The sequence below is a fragment of the Crocodylus siamensis genome, chromosome 10 (genome assembly GCF_052110815.1).
Source record: "Crocodylus siamensis isolate JL-2025a chromosome 10, ASM5211081v1, whole genome shotgun sequence".
Lineage (NCBI taxonomy): Eukaryota > Metazoa > Chordata > Crocodylia > Crocodylidae > Crocodylus > Crocodylus siamensis.
In genome coordinates, this window is record NC_143404.1 from 12,703,326 (window position 1) to 12,723,882 (window position 20,557).

The following is a 20,557-nucleotide window of genomic DNA, read 5'->3' on the forward strand; positions in this document are numbered from 1 at the left end:
TTCCTGGGTCTCTCCTGCTTGCAGATGCTCTGGCAGGACAGAGCAATATTGCTGTTTACAGAGAAATACTTCTACTGTAAAACCAGCTCATGGCTCAGGTGGGACCAAATGTTTTGTTCCAATATTCTGAGAGAAATTATTAGAATTCAGGTTCAATTCAGTAAATAATTTTAGCTAAAAAAAAGCTCAAAATAGTAAAACATACTTAATGTTGACATTTACAGAGTGAGCGATGGTTTGACCTTCCATTTAAAAAAATCCCGCAGTTCATTCTGAAGTTTACAAAACCATTTTATGTCCCGTATTTGATTCAACCTGATCATTTTCCTGCTTTGAGTTTCAGTCACCAGGTCAAACAAACCAGTTACCTGCACAGGCCTGCTCTCCAAGGCTTATCCCCAAAGCAGTGACAGGTACACAGCATGCAGGACAAGGCAGATACTCAAAATGAAGGCCAAGCTTCTCAAAGCAGTAAAGATTCTTCACACCGGCTCTCAGGGGTTTACTGTGCCTTGGTTTTTTTAGCTGTTAGTGCAACCAAGCTAAAGAAGTAATTCCCTGTGAGAACATGTGCAAGAGCTCCATGTATGCCAAACAGCTGCTCCACAGAGCTAAGTTTGAAAGCAGGTGCAGGGACAGCATCTAAAACAGGGCTTTGGTTTATTGTCAAGCAGAATACAAAGTAACCGGACATCCTCCACATTTAACCTACCATAGGACAATGCAAAAACTGACAAATAATGAGACGGCATTAAGAGAATGTCTTTTCAGTGACTCATCTTGCATCCGAGTCTGGATAATTTTGTGGTCCTTTCTAGATGACCCAGGAGGAGAGATTTGATTAGTGGCATCACTTATAAAAAATAAAAATTAACTATTTCTTTACTGACAAAGAAAGGACCAGGGAAGAGGAACGCCAGCTTGTACCCTGTCAATTCCTGTCCAAGTGCCACAAAACAGAATATCCACGTCCTGCAGCTGACTCCAGTAGTGCCACAGATAAAAGTTGGTCAAATCACAAAAGGGAGCGGCTGGGAGGTGCTTGACGGCACTATAATGCATTACCATGCAGAGGTCAGCACGCATATCTCAAGCTCAGACCTGAGCATCCGAGCCACTCAGGAGCAGGAACTTGAACAGGTCATTGGCAAAGGGGGTGTTTTATACCCCTCCTTTAATGGCCTCCTCTGGCAGCTACAGAAAGTGTGGGCAAGACTCAGATACAGCCATCTAAGGCCCTCCTCCATCAGCAACTGGATGAAGTATTTAATAGCAGAGAGCAAAAACTAGAAAGGTTCTGAGAGACAAGCCATGTTCGACTGATAGAGAAAATGAAAGTTGATAGTTAGTTTTGTTTGCTGCCAAGTTCAGGTGCCGTGAGCCCAGGCTCTGGAATCCGGGAGTTCCACCCGCCACGACAGGCCTCAGCGCTGCTTCTCGCCGCAGTACCCTTCATTCCTGAGCAAAGCCGTAAAACGGCCCCTTAGTATTTTGGCCAGGTGCAGAATCATGAAGACCTGCCTCCCCCTACTGCCCAGATGCCAAAGACTCTCCAATCGCATTATCGAACTTCTCAATCGAGATTCAAGGAACATACAGCTGATACACACATTCCTCTCATTTAATACATTTGCACAAGAAAAAGAAAACTAAACAATTTAAATACAGTACCAAGATCATTTGATTTCTTTCATTATGCGGTGTTATTTGGAAACAGAACCATCAAAGGAATTTTTCTCCTACATTTTAAAATCTAGCGTTTCCCTCATGGTCTGCAAAAGAGTTCTTGAAATGGAACAACTTCTCTCCCCGGCCACGATATGCTTCACACTACATCACAGTGAGTTTTCAACCATAATAAGTGCTAGGCAACAGGCTTCAACTTAAAAAAAAACCAACCTGATGCCGTCATTTTAAAAACCAGTCACCTGTGAGATGTTTGCAAATGGATAGGGTAGGTGCCATTCTTGAGCTTACCATCATGCCCAGGGTTAATTTGGATAGACTTCACCATTAAGTGATTCTCCATGGCCACAGCTCTCCTACTGCCTTTGTGAGCCTTCTGCTCAACCCAGATTCAGAGGAACTAGCCAAGTACCCATCACACTCTGCGGCCAGAGACCTGTCAGATGCTTGGATGTGGAAGTAACTGCTGACAAAGACAGCGCATTGTTATTCCCATGATAATCTGCTCCTTCATTATGTGCCATTCCTAGGAGTGAACAGGGGAGAGCTATCATGGAATTATTGGAGGATTTTCACTAAATGGCCCCTAGCACTGTTCTGTGGAGTTGTTTCATTTCTATTTAATTTAGATTCAAACACCCACATCATTTATTTCACAAACTCAACCCACCCACAAAGAGAAAAATATTTTTATGATTCTTTTATTGAGATGATGTCAGTTTGGAAACAGATGGGCAGATGACAAGAAGGGGGGGGGGGTGGAACCATGCCAAATTAATGGGGATGACATCTCCCATCACTCATTTTCAAGATGCAATCTGCTAAATGCTTTAAGATTTTGTCAATCAGTTTATCCAAAGAAAAAAATGCTTCCAGCATGTGCTTAGATCATCTAAGCACTTGTCAACACTGTGGCACTAAAAGAATTGCAAGAGTTCATCAAACTGAGTTTTAGCAACAGTATGGTGAATGCATACAGCTTTCCAAACCTCCTTTCCTAAAAGTGGGTGAGCTGTTGCCAAAGATTAGAGAGGGATGCTCTTCTCTAGGCTTTCTAACTGCTCTTCAAGAAATTTAATTCGCTCCTCAAGATCTTTCTGTTCAATAAGTAAGGAGGTCTTCTCTTGGACAAAGTGCTTGTAGTCCTGGAGTTGCTTGTCTGTCAGGTATTTGGCAAGGATACCAGAGACCACTCTTTCCCGACGGTCTAGGTTTTCCTTCAGATCTTTTGCATCTTCCCGCTGTCTAGACAGGAGGTTGTGCCGTTCATTTAGCGATTGCTAATGGGGGGAAAAATGGAGAAGTAAGAGTAGCTATTGATCTTTTTTATTTTTTCTATAAACAACCCTCGCTATATAACAACTCAGCCTTATCTACACCGAGAATTTTAGCTTCCCACCATCATAACACTCATCAAGTGGCACTGCTTTTATCATAGAGCATTGTTAAAAGTTTCCTGGCTACGGCACCAAGTCAAATCTGCTTACAGCCATTTTAATCAACCCCTTGCTAAAAAAGCGTGTTTAAGTCTGAGTCAAAGACTCCAAATGTTTCTAAAGCTTGTGCAACTGAATGTTTGGAAGATGTTTGTAAAAATGATCTAGTGCTTTATATAGCAATTTATCCAGGAATAAATTAGCCTAATTAAGATAAAGAGCGGTCAATGCTGCCAGCTTCAGGGAAGTGCCTCATTAGAAATGAATTATATTAGTTATTTTAAATTAGTTTGTCTGAAGAGCACAGACCAGGCATAACCTTATTCTGAATTCATGTTTAAACTGTGCTAGCCAAAGCCAATTTAAACTGCTGTCTAAAACTACATCTGTTAACAAGATTTAAACTCCAGAGGAGACAGAGCCCAAATTGCCATGAGTTTCTGAATTTGGATTGATTGTGCATGTGCAGTAAAGGAAGATAATCCTGCAGAGCACAAAAGCACTAAAGATTACTGCATCGGTAACACCGCTCCTTAAGGACGCAGACATAATGCTATCCACTGCTGATTTGTGAATGAAAAATAAGGGATGGGGAAGGCATTGTGCAGAAGGGCATATGTCTAATTTAACAAGGAGAGCACAAAAAGTGTATAATTTTTGGGACATAATAGTTTTGTCTTTAGTGCAAAAAGAGATATGTTTCTAACCTGAATTAGCTGAGGCCACAGACTCAGGAATGGGAAGGTGAAGTTCAAAGCATGAACTGAAGCAAACTGCACAGTGGCAGCTGAATCCAAACAAACAGGCTGTGCACTGAAATTGCAAGCCTGGTGTTTGCCCCGAGTCATCCCACTAGGGGTTACCTCATTCTTAGGAGGTTGCATTGCATGTTCTCAGGTTTTTTAAATCTGGACAGCTTGATTTGCCACAGGTTAATTCATTCAATTCATGCCACAGTCACAGGAATTAAATTACTAATTTGAGTTCGGTAACTTGCATTAGGAACACTGCTTTTTCAGTAAGTTAAGACCATTGTGTTAGATAGGGTTGCAAAGGCAATGATTACTAAAGTTCAGAAGAAATAAATCTCAGTGGAAAAAGAAATCTGGAAAACAGATTTTGACCTACACTTTGTCAAGCAATTTAAATAGCTTCCAGCCCATCTGCTGACTAGGTAAAAAAGACACAAGTAGTTCACTATCTCTGCATGTCTTACTTGTTCCAACCATCACCTTGCACTCTGGCTGCACCTAGGAAAACTGTCCAAGATAGAACCAATGTTTTCTCCTAGATGGAGGGATTATCCTTAATATGAGGCTCATTCTGATTTGGTTTTGGAAATATGTCAGACAAATACTGGCAAAGTAGGGGGTGCTTCAGATTTAGGTGTGATTTTATTCTCACCTCTAAAATTCTCAGTCAAAGGGGCAGACTTGCAGCTCATCTTGAACCGCAAGTGTAAGAAGAGTAGAGAGAGACTAAATCCTCAAAATGTGACCCACCTTCTCCTCGGCATCGGTGTTCTCATCAATCTTCCTCATGGCGTTCTGGACTCGAGCAAGACGGCTAGACAAGCAGAGCAGCAGGCTCACCACTTTCTCCAGATCCCCGATGAACATCATGTAGCGCTCATACTCATTGGGCTTGCAGAAATCTTGTATCACAGCCTCCAGCTCTTTGCCACGCACCTCATACTCCTTTGTTTCAGATAGGACAAGTTCCCTTTCCTCCCACAGGGTCTGCAATTTTGACTGGATGCTAGAAATGAGTTCCTTCTAAAGGGGGAAGAATAAATTGGAGTCTTTGTTACTACCACAGAAAATCCAAGTGTTTAGAGACTGATTTTCCCACACATCTTCATCTCCTCCAAATATTAGAAATCTTTAATGATTTCAAGCCTCTCCAAAAGAAAGTAATATGCAAACTCCTAAAGGTTTTATAAACAATATATTATTACATCTGTTTTCAAGCTCCAAGAGAAAGCTTCTGAGACTTGCCTAAGAGCAAAGCTGATGTCCCTGCCTCAAAGAGCTTGCAACCTAAATTAGCTATAACAACTGGTGAGGGCCATATACAGGCCAAAAGGGGTCCAAGGCTTACAGGGTTACTCTCTAAGGTGGGGGTGGGCAAAATATGTCCCGCAGGCTAGGTCCAGCCTGCCAGGCTATTCCATCTGGCCCACAGGGCCCCTCAGAAAACCAAAAGACTGATCAAAGGCCCTGGCCCTTGCTGCCCCTCTGCCAGCTGGTGCCTCCACACAGAAGATGTGGCCGATTGCTAAACAAGCATCCCCCACCCCAGCTTGCCCCAGCCTAGCCCCGAAGCAGGGGCACTGCAGAAGCCGGGCAAAGGCTTTTGCCTGGAGACCCTGTGGCTCTTCCCAGCTTCCCTCCCTGCCAGAATGGGAATTCAGCTAAGGGCCCCACTGGGCTGGGCGAGGGACTCCCACTGGGAGAAAGGGGGCTGGGAGCATGGTGCTATGTGCTGTGTGCTATGGGGCCCAGCCGGGCTGGCCCCACACACTGCCACTACTTTCAGCTGAGGACTCAGGCAGGAGCTGCACACTATGGGACCAGCTGGGGCTGGCCTCCCACCCTGCCATCACATGCAGTTCTGGGAACTCAGGTGGGAGCCTGGGGACCACGTGCTATGGGGCGGGGTGGCCCTGGCCCTGAACTCTGCTGCCACATGGAGCCAGACACTTGGGCAGGAGCATGGAAATGCAGGCTATGGGGCTAGGTGGGGTTGGCCCTACTCGCTGCCACCACATGCAGGTCTGGGGACTCGCCACTCTGGGGACTCTGAGGACCCACCCCCATACACATAACCACACCCTCCCACAGCCCCCGGATACACCAGCATACCCCCATACCCTTCCATAGTCCCCACACACACTCCCACTCACCACCATACCCCCACACACACCCACACCCCTCCTACACCCCCCACCCATACATACCTAAACTCCCCACCCTTCCCCATACACACCCACACACCCCACCACACATACCCACCCAGTCCCCAACCCCACCCCCCAGATACACCCCCTTTATCCCCCACAACACAATATACAGGAATAAGACTGTATTATGTGCTATTATGCGATCACCTCTATATCACAAACGCACACAAATCAGGACAAAAATATTTTTGACCTAAATATATACATTAAAATATCATATAATAGATATTTGATTTTTTAGTACGATTTGGTTTTTTTTCTGGTTCCAAGTTGGGATCCCCCCTCGCCAAAGGAGTATTTGCAGGAGGGACTTCAGGTGGCAAAGGTCGGTGGGTAGGGTCAGGACTTCCAGTCCCAAGATGGCAACTACAGGGCGGGGCACCTGTCAAGGGATGAGGCTACCCTTGCGGCCCTCAACAGCTGACTGAAACTCATTAACTGGTCCTCCAGCTGAAATAATTACCCACCCCTGCTCTAAGGCCTGGGTACAATATGATGGTTTTATTACAAAAGTTTAAAAACTGATTAATCATTTCTTGTAATCCACATAGCAGAAGTGAGTTCTTAGGAAGGATCTGAATGAGGCAGACTTGGCAGGCTGAGAAGACATTTGAGATGGCAATCAGACTCCTAAAGGTCATTATAGAAGAAGGCAGAGACATGAGAATGGGAGAAAGACTGTGCCACCTCTCAGTGAAATGCAGCCAGCTCTGGCATGGAATGAGCTGTTAGTATGTCAGGTCATACCAGAACACCCTCAACAGGAACAATTTTAGGAAGGCCGACTAATTACCCGGGCTGGAATTTGGCTGGTTTTCTACAGCTAACAAGTTTAGCTCTTTTGAAGAACAGGGTGTAGACTTTAAAGAAGCAGAGCATTGCAGCTTTAGGAATGATAGACTCCAGCACCATCTTTATTCTCTGTGCTTTTAAAAACTAATAGGCCACTGCTTTACATTCTCTAAATATAAAGATCATTTTGCACTTATGTTATCAAATGTCATCAATTAAGGGCTCAAATCCAATACTGTAAAATTATGAGTCAGATACTGCACAAAGTTGGTTTTGCAAGGAAAATGCAGCTGCTTCTGCCAACTTACTTCAGACAGAACAATCCGTTCTGGTCTGGCAAGGAGACCAGTTAGGAAGGTGCCTCTTGAACAAAAGAGGTCAGAATTTAGCCAGCACCATTTACAATCAATGGACCAAGATTTATCATGACATTAATGGAGTTATACAAAGGATGAGTTTGGCCTAAGTGTTGCCAAGGCACTTTGTGAAACAATTACATAGCAATAAAAATACATCAATCAATCTGCTTTCCTCTAATGCTGACATATACTGTAAAGTAACCATACAAGTCTTTTTTAGGTTCATCCACCTACTTTCTTGGAAGTGATGTCATCTAGGTCATTTGAGCCATCTCTGCTCTTAATCAGGACTTGGTTCGTGTTTGACATGGGATCTTCTGTCCTCTGATCTGGACTGTGTTCTGTTTCAGGAGCTGGCTCCATTGGACATTCACTGTTTTTTCTGCTATTGAAGCAGAAAATAAACATTGGGACAGATGGATGCAATGCAAATTATGTGATTCCTAGTCACATTCCTTTCCAGAGTCTTCAGAATCACTCCTCTTCCCCTCCCACCCCACCCCCAATAAACCAACCAAAAAAACAAACAAACCAGGGATGTTTCTAATCCCTAAAACTATCTGGAGTATAAGATTTGCATGGATTTTACTTTGAAATTACTTTTGTGAGAGCACGTGCAGTTCAGCTGATTGCTTTTGACACATCCAGGGCACCACTGTGGCTATTCCAGTCCCAATGGTTGCCTACATACAACTCAGCCTCTTCATTCAATATCCTACTGCTCTTTCTTATGCACCTCACCTTCCAATGCCCCTTAGTGTACAAACCAAAAAAGCATCCCAACATTTGTAGGCAATTTTTAAAAAGCATTACTAACCCCTCAGGAGTTCTCAGCTCCCTGGCATGCAGGAGAGACATATACCAGGATAGTTTAAGGAACAATATATCCGTTTCTTTGTACTTACTCATATTCCTGGACAGACTGCATCTTTTCTCTCGTCTTAGCTCCCTTATTTCTGTATGATCTGTCTAACATTGAAATGTTAACAGGGAAGAGTCCCTCCATCAGATCTAGAGCAGTTTTTCTAACAGGATGAGGCATAAGGACATCAACCAGAGACTTGTCCTCGGCAATGATCTCCATAGCAAGTTCTTCATACCTCTGGTCTTCACAGGATTTCAGTTTCTTTTCAGGTAAGTTTGTCTGCTTTTCTGGAAAAACATGATCATGGCTGCCATGCCGTACTTTGTTATTTGTGGATGAACTATTAGCTTCATCTTTTTCTCCTGAATTGGACTGAGCTAATGATGCTGTGTGGCAGCATGTAACATTGTCCTGTGGAAGTGCAATATCATTCGCCCCTAGCTGTGACCTAGGAGTCTTCAATAAAGCACGGCCCACCACAGATTTTTCTTTGCATTCTTCTTCCACCTGAGTATCTTCATCACCTCCCTTTCTGGGAACTGGACTAGGCATGTCAGGAGTTACTACCCTGACATCCAAACAACATGTATTTCCAGCTCCATCGTCTTTATTCCCTTCATTGCCGTCTCTGAGATTGGATCCATCTTTCTCAAGAATGTGGAGACTACAAGAAATAAAAGAAGTTGCATTCATTGTGACGACTGTTATTAATCTAAATTAAACAGAACCTAAACAACACCGCAGCACAATCCTAGGGGCCATTTAGTAGGTTTCCATTTAATAAGCTCTTGAGTCTGGTAGGAAGTGGTCGCTTTGCTTGTGGCTGGTTGGGGCTTCGAGGCAAAGGGAGACTCTAAAGGTAGGTCCTGTTAAATTTGCAGGTGAATTTTCAGGGTTCCTGCTGATCTCTCGTTTCCCGGCCCAACCCCAAATAGGAAGGCTTTCTGAAATCTCGTTCTTATGACATGTGTCCTGACATCTGCAAAGTCATTACCTCAACCCCTTGCCATCACACTGTCAATAGGAAGGCAGCCAGGAGATTAGGAATACAGTTTAACAAGGCTGCAACTTTATTAAGTAATACATCTGGGAACTATCCAATCTGACAAGAACTTGTCAGGTGTAAGTCACAAAGATTACAGATTCTTTGTAATCTGTTCCAACTGGACTACTCTTAAGCCCCATACCATTAATCTGGTCCCAATACTATTGTTGGGACTCCACTGCCTTCCCTTAAGATACAAAAGGTTAAGAAGATAGGGAAGGACTTGTTCTTCTTCATGTACCAGGTGTGGAGAGACCACTAGCATTCCCCTTCTCCTACAGGGAATTCCTCCGGGTAACAATCCACTTCCAAACCTGCTTTATTAAGCAACCCAGATCTCCAATGATCTCCTGCACAGGCTACTTACAAAGTCACAGCAACAATAATTTTACCTCCAGCCTGTCCACTGGGTCACTGGGACTCTCAGGAGGTTTCTGAGAAACTGAAGTGAGGGAAAGATCCCTTCCTAGTCCCAGAAGTGTATCTAGTACAGGGGTGGGCAATTATTTGGGCCTGAGGACCAGGCAGGGAGTTTTGATGAGTTGTTGCGGGCTGAGTCCGCATCCCTCGCCCCACTGCAACAACTCTCCAAAACTCCCTATGTGGGATGGGGCCATGGGCAGGCAGGGAATGGTATTCAGGAGCAAGATGGGCGGGCGAGGCCTGGATCATAGTGTGGGCTCATAGGATGGCCCCTGCCCTATGGGGGAGGTGTGGAGAGAGTGTGGGGATGTGTGTAACGTGTGGGGGAGGGGGGTTGTGCACGTGCGTGGGGGTGGGCTGCTGCTTGCGTCCCCTCACCTCCAGCAGCGGCTCCTTCTGCTGCTGCTGCACAGCTCCAAGCCAGGAGGAAGCTTCAGCCAGGCAGTTCCTGCCCCGGAGTGCAGGGCTCCAGCTCCAGCTCCCAGCTGCCTTCCACCTGCTCAGTGGTGGAGTGGGTGGAAGGCAGCTGAGAGCTGCAGTCCCCGGCGCTGGGCCAGGAGTCACCGGGCTGAAGTTTCCTTCTGGCCTAGAGCAGCGCAGCAGCAACAGCAGTGTTAGAAATGGAGTATTGTTAGAAATGCACAGCTTGCATCTTGCACCTGATAAGAAAGAAACACTGCCAAGGACTTTGTTCCTTGCCCAGCCTTGCCACAGCTTTTCTTATACTAAATCGCAGACTCTCCCCCAGCTTCTCCCTAGCCTTTCTCATACAGATTACAGAAGCTGGAATTCAACTGACTGTGTCCTTGAAAGGGGGGGGGTTTGAACTCTTGGTGACCTATAGTAGTCTCTGAGCATGCTTAATTAGCTGATGCATATTTACCTCTCCGCCCTGTATACTTAAGTAGTTAATTATACTATACATGCGATGTATGTAGTGATGTAACCACATGTATGCTTGTATGAAATGGAAGTGAGCTGTAAGAGTTCCTGTTTCTGCACACGTGCCCAGGAGGAAAAAGATAAATACAGCCTGCAAAATTCCTTGGTGGGTTCAGAGTAATCTGAGTTTTTGACTCTGCTCTGACCCTATTTGCAAATACACCTTTTGTGCCATCTAATGAGTGTGTGCCTGTGATTTTGGTGGCCTCCAGAGAAACGAACCGCTTTAAGCATCAGCAGGAGAAGCCGCTGCTGGAGTTGAGGGGAGCCGAGCAGCAGCTGCACTGGGAACCGCCCCAAAAGCAGCTGTGCAGGATGGCTGGGGCTGGGGCTGGGCCAGCAGGCATGGCCTGGAGCGCAATGTGTGCTGCCTCAGGCAGGGCTCAGCCCCACGCAGAGCGCTGTGGGTTGGATCCAATCAGTTGGCAGGGATTCCCCCCCACCCGCCCCCCATGGGCCGGATCCAATCAGTTCACAAGCTAGATCTGGTCCACAGGCCCAATTTTGCCCACCCCTAATCTAGCTGAATTCCCATAGCAAACCCCAGCCTAGCCTAACCCCAACCGGTGAAAAGTGGACCTCCTGGACAGGGAGGATGATTTACAGGCTTTTGTCAAGGTCTTGGCAGCATGTGAAAGCTTTGAAAAGTTGGGTATTTAAATACTGGGAGCTTCAGTTCAGCTGATTGCCCACGCTCCACAGGCCTGAAGCTCAACTCCTGCTGAATCCCATAGTGCTGATGCTTTGATAAGCTGTAAACTCTGCAGGAGCAGACTTGCAGAGATGATCAGCTGCTGTAATTCAGGATCAGTTTCAAACAGGGAAGCCTCAAGGGACATGACTGAACTTTAGTTAACCCAGAGATCTGCTTTATCAGAGTTCAAGAAAAATCAGGATTAGTGTGTGCTAACTTTGCCCCCTGTTGGGAAGGAAAACTCTCTCCAGTATTTTCTCCAAAACAGCATCTGTGACAATTGCATTATGGAGAAATTAAGAAACTTTAATTTTTTTTATTTTTTATATCAAGTGCCCTTGTAGCCCAGGAATCAGAACGTACATTAATGTAGCCACAGTCTCCAGTATTATATCTGTTGTTCACGTACACTGCTCCAAATATGATAGAAGACACTAGGCAAAGATGAAATTGTTCAACTATTGTACTTTTTTGGGCTACTTTGGAACAATGGTATGTATTACTGAGAAACAAGATATTTGTTTAATCATTTCCATTAGTATTCTGAAGAATCAAAACTTCTGCTTTTAATTTGGATCAATTCCTGGCCACACTTAAAACTTAAGGTTTCTGACCCAGCACTTGAAAAAATATCTTTGAAAGCAGAGGATAATGACTGTAAGGAATAAATGATTTTATCCAGACTGAGTTTACGATATAGAATAACAACAGATGTCTTTTTTACAATTCATTTAGGTCTACACCATGTAAAAATGTTGGTGTCAAGCTCAATGCACAAAATATATATATAGTTTATGCAGCCAGTTTCCTTATGCAGTTATGGTTCTTGATGTGTGAATAGATGTAATTGCACATATAAATGATCGACGTAACTGCTGGTATATTTATTCTATTCGTGATTGCATTGATGCTAACTGCATACCAAAGTTAGCCTTTAACTGCATGGCAAACAGTTTGGGTATCTAACCTTTTCAGTGTTCATACCAGTTAATGAGTTTATTATATACAGGAACTTTTTTCATAGAAAATACCATTTCCTCAACTCTCATACTGAATGAGTCTTACGAGGAGAGAACTGGGAGGAAGGCTGTAGGGCAGGAGTGGGCAATTAGTTCGGGCGGAGGGCCACTTATTGAGTTTTGGCAAACTGTTGAGGGCTACATGGGTAACCCCACCCCTTGACAGGTGTCCTGTCCCCTGGTTGCCATTTTGTGACCAGAAGTCCCACCCGCTAACCCCCGAGCTTTGCCTCCAGCTGTCCCTCCCCTTGCTCCCAAAAATACTCTTTTCAGCAAGGGGTTTTGCCATGGGCGATTGGTGCCGCCTTAGTCAGGGGAGGCACATGCCACCTCTGCAACCAGTCCTGCTGACTGGGGGAGTCCCCCATGAGCCATCCTGCAGTCCAGTGGGGGGGGGAGGGACAGGGAGGGTGGCCCCATGTGGGCAATCCCATGATGGCCAATTGGTGTGCTTGCTGCAGCCACTTCCTGGAGAGGCTGCGGCCGCTTCTGGAAGCAAGTACCAGCTGATCTCTGCAGCCACTCCCAGAATCAGCCTCAGCCACTCCTGAAAGTGGCTGCAGTGAGTGCAGTGATCAGCTGGCGCTTGCAGGGGGGATACCGGCATTCCCACCTGCCCTCCCCGCCCATCGCCTAAACAGTGAGCGCAGCCATCAGGGTGTACACTGGTGCACCCCTGTGCACCCCCTATGGGCTGTCACTGGGTTTTGCCATCTTAGAACCAGAAAAATGCCAAATTACATTCTAAAAATTGAACATCTACAACATTCATTAATTTGATTTAAAAAAATATTTTTGTCCTGATTTACATGCGTCTAGGTAGTGTACATAGAGGTGATTGCACAATAGCTTAAAATGAAATCTTACTCTTGTATATTGTGGGGGGGTATAACCTTGTGGGGGGTTGTGGGTATGTGGGGTGGGGGGGATGGTGTGGGTGTGTGCATGGGGGTTTTGTGGGAGGGTGGACAGATGTGGGGAGGTGTGGGGTGAGGGAGCTTGTGGGTGTATGTGTGGATATGTGGGGTGTGGGTGAGTATGGGCTTTGTGGGGGGAAATGTGTGGGAGAGGGTGGCTGGAGTATGGGGGGGGTGGATGTCTGCATGTATGGCAGGGCGAAAGGGGTGTGTGGGTGCATGTGTATGATGGAGTGTACATGTGGGACTCACCCTATGAACACACACACACACTGTCTGTCCCTCCCTCATTGCTCTCTGTCTCTCTTTCTCCTTCCCTCATTGCACATATGCATATGCATACACACACACACACCCCCCTCCCACTCCTGGCCCTGGGGTACCGGTATAGGCCGCATGATCCCATGGTCCTGCAATGCAGCCAGGGGACACGTGGTGCTGGAGCAGCCAGCAGGCTGCAGGGAAGCAGTGAAACTGGCTGGAGGCAGAGGCTTCCAGCTGGGGGTGGGGTGGGGTGGAGTGGGGCTCAGCAGGCCTTGATGCTAGGCCCTGCCGCCAGTTTCTCCCGTGTCCTACTGTCCCTGGCTCCTATCATCTTTGACAGGCAGCCCAGAGCAGATGAATATAAATTTTCTAAAATTTTTAAGGGCCCCATGAGCTGGATAGAATGGCCTGGCAGGCTGGATTCGGCTGGCGGGACATATTTTGCCTGCCTCGCTGTAGGGAAAGGCAGTGATGCTTCCAACCCTATGTAACTGGTATGGCTTGATATATCTGTCATAATACTGAAGCTCACATATCAAGTTACATACTGAGACAAAAACCATTTTCTTCCTCAGGATAGGAATAAAAAGGTTACCTGGCTTTTTGTACTGCTTTGCTTTGCTCTTCCTCCGAGGCAACTTGTAAAGACAATCCAGTCAGAGAAGATGCTGGCATTTCTTGTCCATGAAGACAAGGAGAAGCTATTTCTAAGCAACAAGTAGAGCTGTCATTTAGGAAAACATTGTCTTCATCAGGAGACATGGCCAATGGGGACTGAAGAGGAGACTCTGAATATACCAGTGGAGATTGCAGCGTGCCCAGGAAGGAGATGCAGTGCGGAGTTAGATTTTCTGTACTGAAGAAAATGCCATAGGGCTTTGCTGTACTAAGAAGCTTTTCAAGTGTTTGGACTGTTGTATCTGATCCCTTGAGCCCAACAGTGTTTTCAGTGTTTGCCAGTTTGGACAGATTTCCTGATGCAAACCTAGGGCTCTTCAAACTGCTTTGATGGTTTGTAGCTGTGTTATTTTTCCACAATTCAAGTCCTGGTGCTGGTGAGATATGTAGGGTTTTTGTGCGATGAAGCTGATCTGTGCTTTGGCTCAACAATGAAAGTCTCACTGTTTCTGAAATCCCAATTTCTTCCATAGACCTTCCCCTTCCTCCAGGTTTGCAGATGCTCTTTTCTTCTTCCTCCTTGGCCAAGTTGATTTCGTTCTTTGATGGAAAGCTAGAATAGTTCAAATCATTCTACGTTAGTGAATTATTAACAACATCAGCAAGAGATTTTATATTTGTGACATGAAACTATTGAGCAGAGTTAAAATAAACACCTCACAGGACACTGAGCTGGTGCAGATATTCCAGGCTCATTTGTGATACTCAACCATAACTGCTTAAAGAGGCATTTTGTTAATCAGGGTCGAGGAGAGTGCCACAAAACAGAGCCACAAAACAATCACAGCTTGATGTTCTGTTGTGAAATGTGAATTTGTGAGGGGATAATGTATTATCACATATTGGTACAGCAGGGGGACAGGACGCTGAATTTCTTCTTCCCTCCTACAATCAAAGAAAAGCACCATAGGCCTGTCAGACTCCTTGGACCTAACCGTCATTTACATTACACGTCTTCCCAATGCTGAAGTGAGACTTAGGCTGAAGGGTAAATGCAACCACTCTAGTGATCGACGGAAGTGGTAGAAAATGTACAACAATAAGGGAACGGATTTCAAACTAAGTTACAAAACAGAGCAGATGCAAAAGGTTTAAGCCTTCAAAAGCTGTGTAACTTCTGGAAAAAAAAATGCTTTGAAGTCAGAGAGTTCTTACCTGGAGGAATGAGATACTTCATCCCAACAGGGTACATTTTTTAGGGTGCAGACAGGTGTGCGGTCCCCACTGTAGCTGAGAACACTTTGCAGAAAGTGTTCTGAGTTACAATGATCCCCCGGACCAAACAGAAGTTCACTGTTTGTTCTCCGGGGGGGGAAATCTAGTTGCTGGCTGGGAGCCTGCAACTGGTTTCCCCTAGCAACAGCCCCTCCTCCCTATGGGGCTGCAAAGTTTTCAGAATGGGAAGGGGGAGAGAGCAGAGGGAGCTTGTTCTAGGGGGTCCCCAGGCAACACTGGAGGCTGGGGTGGGTGAACTGGAGGCTTGGGAGGCTCCTCCTGCCCCACCCTCCTACGGTTACCGTATTTCCAGTTCCAAAAAAAAGAGGACACCTGTCAGGAGAACAACTTACTCCCAACCCACAGCCCCCTGGCCCTGACAGTACCCTTCACTTGCAACCTGCAGCCCCCTGCATCCCTGGTAGTGCCCCTCACTCCTAACCCACAGACCCCTGCCCCCCCTGGGCTACGATGGTGCCCCACAGTCCCAACCCATAGCCCCCCCATCTCTGCTGCTGCCCCTCACTCCCAACCCACAGCCCCCATAGCCCTGCCAGTGCCCCTCACTCTCAATCCACAGCCTCCCTGCTCCCCACAGCTGCCCCCATCCTGACTGAGCTGGAATGCAGCAGCTGTGGCAGCTACAGCTTGTGCAGGTGGCGGCAGAGCAAGTCTGGCTCTGGCACAGGCTGGAGGGAGAAGGAGGGGACACTTGTAGCACCCTTGCCTTAGGCTGGGGCTCCTGTGCTGCTCTAGGTGGCCTGACTATGCCCCCCCTGCCACAGGCAGCATCTCCCAGATATCCTTCCTGGGCACCAGTCTCCAGTTCCACCAGCATGGCCATGCAGCTCCCCACTGCCCCTGAAGGTCCCCACTTCCTCTGCTGCTGGAGGGCAGACACCTCCCCCCTGCCCCTATGTCCTGCTGTAGCCCTGGTACCATAAGTTGACTGAGAGTAGATTCAGCCTAGACATTAGGAGGCACTACTTCACAGTCAGGGTGGCCAGGAGCTGGAACCAACTTCCAAGGGAAGTGGTGCTCACCCCTACTCTGGGGGTCTTTAAAAGGAGGCTAGACAACCACCTAGCCAGGGTCATTTGACCCTAGTAATCTTTCCTGGCCAGGGCAGGGGGTCGGACTTGACGATCTGATTAGGTCCCTTCCGACCCAACCAACTATGAAACTATGAAACCGTTCCCCAGAGCTGGCAAGCACCTGCATCCGCCCCCACGCTTCACACACCCATTCCCTCCCTCTCACACGATATTCCACAAGCCCTGGGCCTCCAGGCCCTGTTCCCCATAAACCTACCTGCATCCAGCTGCTGAGGCTGCTCCCACCACCCTGCCTGACTGCATGCTGGACATGTGTGTGCATGGGCGCAGATGCACGTGGTGCCCCTTGCCTCCAGACTGCCCTCCCTCTGCTGCCACCGGTGGAGCAGAGCAAAATCCTGGACATTTGTTTAGATTTCAAGAAACCTCCCAGACAAAGATCAGAGGACCCAAAAAGAGGACATGTCCTGGAAAACCTGGATGTATGGTAACCCTATACCCTCCAGTGGGGGCTGAAAACCCCCCAGACCGAACTCCCTCTGCTCCTTTTCCCCCCTCCCATTCTGAAAACAGCTCGAGGCTGGGAGGCAAGCAGACAAAAGTTACAGAAGAAGCTGTGTTTTGAAATGTCTTCATCTGACCCCTCATGCAATGAGGGTTCAGATTTTCACCCGACTGGCCATTTTTTAAGCAGTCCGCAGCTGTGCATGCAGTATTTGGTTATGGCTATAGACCACTTTGTGGCCAGATCAGGTGAAAATTATCACTTCTGTCTGTGCCCTAATACAGCAATATGCATAGCCACATACCTGGCACTTATCAACAAATCTCAGACACATATTTGGGTCCTGGAAAAACCTTTGCTCCCATTTCTGGAGCAATTAATGTTGCCAGCACAATAAATCTACAGCAGTTTCACAGACTGGTTTCTATGTATGGCCATATTTCAACGTAATACAGTAGGTGTTATGTTGCATGTGGCAGAACGTGGTTGGGTAGAGACAGTGGCAGGAGGGACTATTACAAAATAAACAAAATAAAATAAAACCTATACTAATGGCCATATGTCACCCAGGCGCCTGCACTAATAATCAGCAACATCTGACCCCAGGACTTCCTGACAGTCACTGAAACTATGTTAAGAGTCCACCAGTACTTTATGATTTGACAACCCACAGACCTGCCCAGTACTTTCCATTGCATTCAACCCTGTTACAGTGATCAGCTTACAGTACAGTTCCTGCACCTTAATCAGGGATCTAAGACCAAATATTAACAGCCAGGAACCCTGCTAAGATAAGCAGCTCTGGTGCAAGCAGCCACACCTATTAGAATTACCAAAAAAAGAGCCCTGCCAATTAGCATTATTCCCAGGATTCTGGTTTTCTCCAATTTAAAAAAAATCCTCAAATTTCGGTTAAAAAAAAAATAACCCTAAATCCACATTTTTCCATGATTTAAATGAAGCACCCCTAACACACACACACACCCCTCTATCTTTATATATATGAGTTCTGTTTCATTTTAATCATGCAAAAATGTGGATTTGGGGTTACTTTTTTAAACCAAAAATTGGGGGTTTTTTAAAATCAGAGAAAAACAGGATCCCTGGTTATTACACAGGTATCAGTGCCACTTTCACATTGATATAAGCAGCAGCGATTCTCTTCCAATACTTCTAGATGACCAATATGGGAAATACTGGGTTAAATACCACATACTTTTAAATATTATTTGAAATATATATACACTTGATAATTATATGAAAAAATACATCAGCAGACTGGGCATGCACCTCATGGGTTAACTGTGGACACGTCTGCAGTCAGCTGCAGAAGCTGTTTGTGCTGGAAATCAGATGGTGGAGCTGTGCTCTCAAATATCTGAGAAGGGAGCTGAAGAGCGGGTGGAATGTTTAACAGGCAAGAGCTCAGTTTCCACTTTATTTCCTGCATAGTTTTGTACACTTTGTACTGTGGGGCCATGAAGAAGCAGAAATTACTTGAAATGCTCCTCAGAAACGGAAGAAATTACTCCAGTGAAAAGATGTGGGATGACAGCATCTTTAAGATTTGATGAAGTATCTGATGAAGTGAGCTTCAGCCCACAAAAGTATGTGCTTTCTCTCTGTATCTTTAATTAGTCCTTATAGGTACATACCCTGCCTTTTGAGGATCTTTAGCATTCAGCACCAGACCATGTTGAGAACCTGCCACTCCTAAATTCAGCCCCTTTCAGAAACATCCTGAAATGCTTTCTATTTAGGGGAAGGCCTTTACAAGATACATTTATCCTCTATGCAGGGTTGTACATGTTGCCAGCTAGTCTACTTTACAGAAGACTTTATGGGTGTCTGAACTACCATGTAGCTGAAAAGCTGCTCTACTTATCATGCTGGGACTAAAAACATGCTAACAACAGTGCCTAAATATATCTCTAGCTACAGTGCTATGTCTACATTTGGGGCTTTCACAAATTCTCCTACTTATATGAAAAAATAGGCGGAAAGGGATCTTGGAATCATTACTGACTCCAAGATGAACATGAGTCGGCAGTGTGGGGAAGCAGTCAGGAAGGCCAACCGCACCTTGTCATGCATCCACAGATGCATCTCGAGCAGGTCCAAGGAGGTGATCCTCCCCCTCTACGCGACACTGGTCAGGCCGCAGCTGGAGTACTGCGTCCAGTTCTGGGCGCTGCACTTCAGGAGGGATGTGGACAACATGGAGAGGGTCCAGAGGAGGGCCACTCACATGATCTGGGGACAACAGGGCAGACCCTACAATGACAGGCTGAACCTGTTCAGCCTTCACAAGCAAAGGCTGAGGGGGGACCTGGTGACTGTCTATAAACTCACTAGGGGACACCAGAAGGGTTTGGGAGAGACCTTGTTTCCCCGAGTGCCCCCCCCCCCGGGGTAACAAGGAATAATGGCTACAAGTGGTTGGAGAGGAGGTTTAGATTAGACATCCGTAAGAACTACTTCTTGGTCAGGGCGGCTAGGATCTGGAACCAACTTCCAAGGGAAGTGGTGCTGGCTCCTACCCTGGGGGTTTTTAAGAAGAGGCTTGATGCCTACCTGGCTGGAGTCATTTGAGCCCAGTTTTGATCCTGCCCAGGCAGGGGGTTGGACTTGGAGATCTACAAGGTCCCTTCCAACCCGACTTCTATGATACTGTTGCTTTAGCACTGGAGCAGCTCTGTGGCTGCTATAGTTATATGTGCATTGGCGAATCAAGGCCAGGTCTTCCACATGGCAGACAAGGAACTGAACCACACTGCAGGCTTAGTACCAGTACAGATCCACTAACGCTAGCATAATACTTGGGGGCTTTTCATCAACGATGAGATCCAAATGAACAGGGCTTATTTTCATTCTGTAACAAAGCTGTAACACACACTGTAGTTTAAACACAACCCTGCAAAAGCTGGCACTGCTTCGATCCTAGTAGAGACATACCCTGCAGATAAATGGCTCTATGGAGAAAAGAGAAAATTAAGATGCAGCGGAATTTAATAAGGGCCCAACTCTTGTCCATATTTGTCCAGGAGATAACTCTACAACTTTGCTAACAACACCCACATTTAAAGCAGTGTGCTGCTAGCTAATGTTTGTTCCTAATGCTGACAAGATCTCTGCATGCAAAAATTAGGACATAAACAGAATCCTATTATACTGTATGACATCAAATGGATATAGTGTATCACAGTGGTATGTAATGAATGTAACCACACACTGGTGTTTGGAAAAAAATCCCAGACAACAGTGTTACTCTAGGGGAACATAAAGTATTTTTCATAGCATTACCTGGAGAGAAGGGGATACGTTTCACATTCTTGAGTTGATGGTTCTGGATAAGCTGAACTTCTGTTCAAATCCTAAAAATAAAGGAGTCTCAATGTGAGCAGAATTTTCATTGGGAAAATTAAGAGTTTAATTGAAAGTTTCACTTTTCCCTTATTTCTTCCCTATCTGCTATCTACAGATACAAGCCAGAAATAATTCACACTGGGATTTAGGAAGTCCTTCTAAGTTTGTCTATTTCTTTGTTACATAATTCTCATCATTTCCCCACTACCTAGCAGCTATATTTTTTCCCCTGTAGAAAATCAGGTTATTGTTAGAACACTGCCATTTCACCAGCACATCACCATGCTCCAAGAAAGATAATTTTGACATGATTTTACAGGGGTGTTTCAGACAG

General features: G+C 45.9%; 1 protein-coding gene across 4 annotated transcripts in view; it reads right to left on the bottom strand.

Moving 5' to 3' along the window:
- Positions 1 to 643: 643 nt before the first annotated feature.
- SHROOM1 (shroom family member 1) overlaps positions 644 to 20,557 on the bottom strand; it is a 77,910-nt gene continuing 57,996 nt past the window's right edge. For 3 of the 4 annotated variants that reach the window (XM_090065060.1, XM_090065061.1, XM_090065062.1), the window contains 6 exons: positions 20,161 to 20,231; positions 14,000 to 14,635; positions 8,141 to 8,764; positions 7,470 to 7,620; positions 4,625 to 4,897; positions 644 to 2,966 (listed from right to left, as the gene is read on the bottom strand). In XM_090065060.1, the coding sequence (XP_089921186.1) occupies positions 2,712 to 2,966; positions 4,625 to 4,897; positions 7,470 to 7,620; positions 8,141 to 8,764; positions 14,000 to 14,635; positions 20,161 to 20,231 (2,010 nt within the window). In that variant the 3' untranslated portion in view covers positions 644 to 2,711. Of the gene's footprint in view, positions 2,967 to 4,624; positions 4,898 to 7,469; positions 7,621 to 8,136; positions 8,765 to 13,999; positions 14,636 to 20,160; positions 20,232 to 20,557 lie in introns of those variants that run through there. The other variant, XM_090065063.1, reaches the window with a different exon arrangement.